Source organism: Merops nubicus, unplaced genomic scaffold (genome assembly GCF_000691845.1).
Source record: "Merops nubicus isolate BGI_N331 unplaced genomic scaffold, ASM69184v1 scaffold53310, whole genome shotgun sequence".
In the NCBI taxonomy this organism is placed as follows: domain Eukaryota; kingdom Metazoa; phylum Chordata; class Aves; order Coraciiformes; family Meropidae; genus Merops; species Merops nubicus.
This window is the reverse complement of record NW_008583270.1, coordinates 13,074-19,281: the sequence shown is the minus strand read 5'-3', so window position 1 is coordinate 19,281 and position 6,208 is coordinate 13,074. Positions and strand designations below refer to the sequence as shown.

The 6,208-nt window shown below is 35.6% G+C and overlaps 1 protein-coding gene across 1 annotated transcript in view; it reads left to right on the top strand.

Moving 5' to 3' along the window:
- Positions 1 to 2,707: 2,707 nt before the first annotated feature.
- LOC103772610 (integrin alpha-1-like) overlaps positions 2,708 to 6,208 on the top strand; it is a gene marked incomplete at both ends in the record, with an annotated part of 15,715 nt that continues 12,214 nt past the window's right edge. The window contains 3 exons of the mRNA XM_008939952.1: positions 2,708 to 2,781; positions 4,618 to 4,762; positions 5,941 to 6,083. Coding sequence (XP_008938200.1) covers positions 2,708 to 2,781; positions 4,618 to 4,762; positions 5,941 to 6,083 — 362 coding nt within the window. The remainder of the gene's footprint in view (positions 2,782 to 4,617; positions 4,763 to 5,940; positions 6,084 to 6,208) is intronic.

The window sequence follows — 6,208 nt, the reverse complement described above, 5'->3', positions numbered from 1 at the left end:
GGGGAACGCTCTATAGCATGAGCTCTAAGCCTTCCACTGCCGTCAGTGATTCCTTCCTCCAACTGTACGAAAAATTGGAAGACATTTGAACGTTGAACTTTAGCTTAATAAAAAAATCCAAGCAAATGCAGTTATGTTCACAGTGATGAAACTGGCTGATTTAATTATGTTAATGTCACCTGTTTGTATGATGGTCAGCTCTTGACATGACTAAGGCTTGTCATCATGTCATCCAGGATTTTGTTGTTTTAAGCATGTTGTACCTCTTTAAGTATTAACAAATTCTGCAGTACTCCTTGAATTAAGCTTTAATTTTCTGCAAAAGATGCAGTTACAAGTATGTACTTCTTGAATATTATTACTTTCTGGTTAATATAAACCTATCATACACAGTTAGAATATTTGTGCCTTAATATGCTTGTCTTATTTTTGACTTCTGTTTTCTGTGGATTTGAATGTATTACAAAAAAAAAAAAAAAGCATACATTTGAAACAAAAAAATATGGAAAATTATTTTCATTCACACTATAGAAGACAAGCTAGATAATTTCACCACTCCAAAAAGGCGTCTTGATTTTGAAATTTTCAGCTGGAACTTAAGAGATACACTAATATTTCTGTGTAAGACATCTGTGATATGAGAAAAGAAATGGTGCCTCCTCCACCTGTGAAAATCCCATAAATCACATCATCTGGCTGCAAAAGAATCAGAATAGAAAATGAAACTGGGATCTTATTTTTTTTGTCAAAACATATGTCAAGCGGATTGAGCTAGAAGATGCTGACTAAATCAGTTTCTGTTGATTCTTCAGGCATGATTTCCTGTCCCCTCCCAAAGCTGTTCTGGATTTGCAACTGTGCCCACAGATGAATTTTTGTGGTGGGGGAGAAAAGTAGACTAATACTGTCCCACCTACCTTTCTGGTGACAATCCAGCTTCCTGGATGTATGCAGTGTGGGAAAGATTAATTAAGGTCATGCACTGTAACTGAATTTACTTTTGTGCATAACATGGAGTTCAGAGAAATGTTGATTCTTGAAATTCTGTGTCTGTTTAAATTCTAAATCTAAATAGCCTCTTAGTAGTATAGTAATACATCAGATGTTTTTCTTCTTCTTGAATTTCTTCTTTTGTTTTTGGTTTTGGCCTTTAAAACATGCAAAGGAAAATTGAGAGAGAGTTGAAAAATCAAATCCAACAAAAACCCATACTTGACAGCCAGTGGATTTTTACACATAATCTTTTTCATATGCCTGTGTGTCCCATGGCATGGACTTCTGGTTCTGACAGTAACTTCATGTTTTGTCCAACCCATCGGCAGGCACAAATATTTTTTTCACAAAATGTCCTTTGTCGGATATTTGGTAGTTAAAAACTCAGTGGAAAGTTAGACTGAGGGCCGTTATCTAAGCAGCATTCAGAGTGGCACACACCAACAGTACTGGCATTGTCCTTTGCCTCAGTCTGTGAGAGTCCTGACTTTCTCAGCTCATTAAGGCACATCCTTTACTACATGAAAATACCATTTACCAGCAAATGTGCAACTTAAGAGTTTTATGCTTAAAAAGAACTTTTTTGGATTAGTAAAGGAGCTGCATATGGTGAAACATGATGGACTGTGTGTGTTAAACATTTCATATCTAAGATCGTGTCTCCTGGCTATAAATCTCCAAAATTTAGCGAAGACATCATGTCCTAGGGAGCAACCTCTGTAGTTTAGTTGCTGAGTATCAAAAGTTCAGATGCTTGAAATTCATTAAGTCATGCCTTGCTATGTCACAGTTTCATTCACACAGTTGGGAGATTTGCCACCACACTGAGCTGGTAGCACGTTGTGAACTCTTCATGGAAAAGCATCACAGCAGATTTCATGGGACCCCTGTACAACCCCTTACCATATCTTGCACTCAAGGAAGAGTCAATATGCAGGATGGAGTCACCTCACTTGGCCATTTAAGATGGAAAAATAGTCCTTGAGTATTGCTTTTAAGTAAAAAAAGAGGCAGAATTTTCTCTTCCCTGATGATATTTCAAGTGTACCTGGGAGCAAAGGAGTCCATCAATGTTTAATAACTAGCATATAACTTCCTGACAAGACAGTAAAAATAAATCACCTGATACTTTTTAAATTCAAAGTCATTTAAGAGAATCAGGAAGATTTTTCTGAGCTGCATTATAGTTCCCAAGCCCATCCCTGAGGCTTATGAATCTTGGACAGCTGTTATTTTCCTATGTTGTTTTGTGCAAAGGTTCATACAAACTTCAAGTGTTTTTCATTTAAAGGTCCTCCAGCTGCCTATGAATTTTCAGTTGCTTGAACACAAGGCCAGGGGTACATGGCTGGTGTTTTATTGTTCGCTTAGCTCAAGTGGAAAATGGATTAACCATATTAATCAAACATTCCAAACATATTTACTATCAGCCTGAGGTCAAATCTAGTCAGTTTTAGCCCAGAAATCTTTGTTGGACAAGTTCTGAGACATGATCTTAAAATGAAAACTGTCAAATTAAGTGGTAGCATTTAACACAGGTGTTAAAGTCTGTATTTATTGTAAAAAAAAACTATTACAAGCTATATTCGCTGAATATTGTAATTTCTTATACTATCTGTTATTATCATATGAGCATTTTCATTATGCTATTCAGATACTTTTTAGATTGAAACTAATTTATTTTTTAAACTTTTTTTTTTTCTCTGTTTAATAGCAACAACAGACCAGCAGGCTGCCTCATTTGAAATGGAAATGTCTCAAGCTGGTTTCAGTGCTCATTATTCTCAGGTGAACAAACTGTTTGAAAGTAGAAGTTCTTTTACAAAGTAAATTTTGTTGTTTATGGCAAGAATGTGGAATGAGTGTTGCAGAATTCTTTGTACAGACCTGTTTGCTGTTGGAAGTTTTGGAGTTTCCTTTAATCCAGTTTTGTTTGGTTTAGAATGTGTGTAAAGACTGAAATTATTGTAAACAGTGAGATCTTAAGAGAATAATACCTTCTTCACATGAACTAAATGTTAAATTAAACTAAATTAAATTCTAAATTTAATGCTCCCATAGCACTTTCTGTCAGGAAATTAGTCTATAATACATTAATAAAGACAGAGAAAGACTTCTTACTAGTGCCTGTAGTGGCAGGACAACAGTTTCAAAGTGAAAGAGGGTGGATTTAGAAAGGATGTAAGGAAGAAATTTTTATGATGAAGGTAGAGAGACCATGAAGCAGGTTGCCCAGAGAAGTTGTGGATGCCCCATCACTGGAAACGTTCAAGGCCAGGCTGGATGGTGCTTTGAGCAACCTGATCTAGTACAAGTTGTCCCTGCCTATGTTAGAGGACTTGGAACTAGATGATCTTGAAATGTCTCTTCTGACCCAAATCTTTCTCTGATTCTGTGAACTATAAATCTGTTCTCTCAAAATATTAATGTAGAAATTGATCCTCCATTGTATTGGTGAGATTCAGACAGAAGAAATATAGACAGAATATTTTTGACATGGATATGATCTGCATTATTTGTAATACAACATATTCTTCATTCTGTTAGCAAATTGAATCCCTCAGTTCTCCAGGGGTGTATTTTTATTTAACTGGGATGCAAAAATCCATGGGAATTTGTATTAGCAGTAATTTTATTTATTCTTGAAAAATCAAGAAGTATCCATTGTGATAATCTACCCCATGAACACAAATAAAATTAAAATTTTGCATGAGATCAGAGGAACTGGGAAGAGTTAAGCTTTAAAGATATGAAAAAGTAGTGACAGTGGAAAAGAGCACAACAGGAAAATAACTGAACTGTGCAAACACCAAGTAATCCAAGAAAAACTGACGTGCATAGGAAAACATTCAACATGGCTTTGTATACAGCTCAGCATGTCAGTGATAAAAAAGAGTGAAAAACCTTCAGTATGATTTCACAGACATAATTTACTGCAGAAGCACTCTGTATATTTTTACTATTTGCACTACAGTGCCTCAGATGGTGTATCGTAGCCTAGAAACAAGCATTATCCTGACGGGGAGCATGGTTATCTCTTTGGTACAGCATATTCTTGAAGTTCACAAACAACTGGCCTGTTGTCATCAGAAACTCACTTTGGAAGTGGGTTTTCAGTCCTTGACAGACTCAGGGTCTCTGGTATCTGTCTTACCTAGAGGGCTACATTGATGCCTTTAGGCAAGAAATGTCAGCAAACCATTTCTCATTGTCAAAAGGCTTTTGCACAAAATACGAGACTCACAGATTCAACAGAGGAAGGTTCACATTTGTGAAAGTTCATCTGGGAAATTGATTTAAGTGTTTTATCTCCTGCTTAGCTTTGCTAAACCCCTTTTGTCTTTCTGTGTGACATGGAATGCTGGGCTGAATTTGCAGGAGCTGTATTTAATTCTGCTGCATTTCCTGAATGACCCTTTTTATTTATTTAATTTTTAAGTTAGGTACATTTTTATTAAAACCTGGGAATCATACTATGACTGTAGGGACCATGCTACAATAGGAAAAGCAGGGCTAAATATATAAGTGTACAGAAATCATTGCCCAAATGGGAGCATCATCATCAATGAACATTGAAAGATGATTCTCATAGAGACCAGGCTTTTTTGTTTTTCTCTGTATAAGGATTGGATCATGCTTGGAGCAGTTGGAGCATATGACTGGAATGGCACAGTGGTCATGGTGAAGGACAGTGATATTTCAATTCCAACTAATGACACTTTTCGTGACAGGCGTTCAGAAAAAAATGAACCCCTTGCAGCCTATCTAGGTAAGAGAAGCAGCCCATTTATAACACTTTTCAACAAATGCTACAAGATGTCTCTAAAATCTCGTTCAGAAAAAGTATATTACATAATATTATCTCATATTCTAGGAACCTGGGAAAATTTACAATGTATGGACATGTCTACTGTATGATTTTCTGGTTCTTTTAAAAAAAAAAAAATTAAAAAAAAATCTACAATAAAAAAAAAATAGTCCAAACACTTTCAAACCTAAGTATATCTAGACTTTACACAACAGAGACATATGTCTGTTCAGAGATTTCACAGATTCCTCTAGTAGTACTATAAAGTTTTTCTATGCCTTGATAGTTAAAAAGTTTTATACAATATTCAGTCTAAATCTTTGCTTTAAATTAAGCTGATTTCTATCACTCAACGGACAAAGACAAAAGTTTGCTACTATCTTTTTACAATAATGTTTTGAATGCTTTTCCTATTGCTTTCCTTTCAACTTTTTCTACCAAAGAACATTAGTGGCTTTGCTTTCTCTTCTAGGTCTTGCTTTCTGCACCTCATAGTTCTGTTTGCTTTGTTATCTTGTGTAAGCGACATTTTCACTAATGAAGAGTCAGCGCTAGTAGAATTTCATGGTTTTTTTCCCCCTAAGTACATTGTTTATCTTCTTTGCAGAATACTGCTATCAATGTCTTTAATATCTCAAATTTTGTAAATTAATTCTAAATTTAGATTCTATTCTCCATAAATACTTGCAACCCTGCCACATTTCTAATTTGTCTGCAATTTTTTTAAGTTTCCCCTTCACCCAAGTTGTTACAATGTTGTTAATAAACAAGCTAGATTCAGAATGTCCCCAGAATCATATCTGTAAGACTCTGTTAGCTTGATAGTGAACTGGCGATAACTGTTCCTTGAAAGTAGCTTTTCAAACAGACATTCATGGTTCTTTTGTCAGGACCATCATATTCTTACACTAAGCACATTGATTCACCAGCCTGTGAACAGGTTTAATAACACAGTGGTGTTCCTTAATCTGAGACTGTAGGAAAATACACATCCAGCCCTTTTAATTAACTCTGCTATTATTCTCTAGTATAAGCAGGACTAAACATCTAGCTGTAGATTAACCCTTAAAAAGGTTCTGAATCACAGCATTTCTGATGCATTCTGTTTACTGCATCCTGACTTCTTTTCTGCTTCTTAGGCTATACTGTGAATTCTGCATTGACACCTGAAGGTGTACTGTACATAGCAGGACAGCCACGATACAATCACACTGGCCAAGTTATCATTTATAAAATGATACTTGGAGAGGTACAAGTACTTCAGAGGATAAATGGAGAACAAGTAAGTATGCATTCCTTCTTAACATATAAGAAGAATATGGCATGAGAAATAGAAATAGTGATTTCAAATGAGAACTGCATGAGAAGAGTAAATGAAACTGGGAGTTCTAACCAAGATCAGCAGGA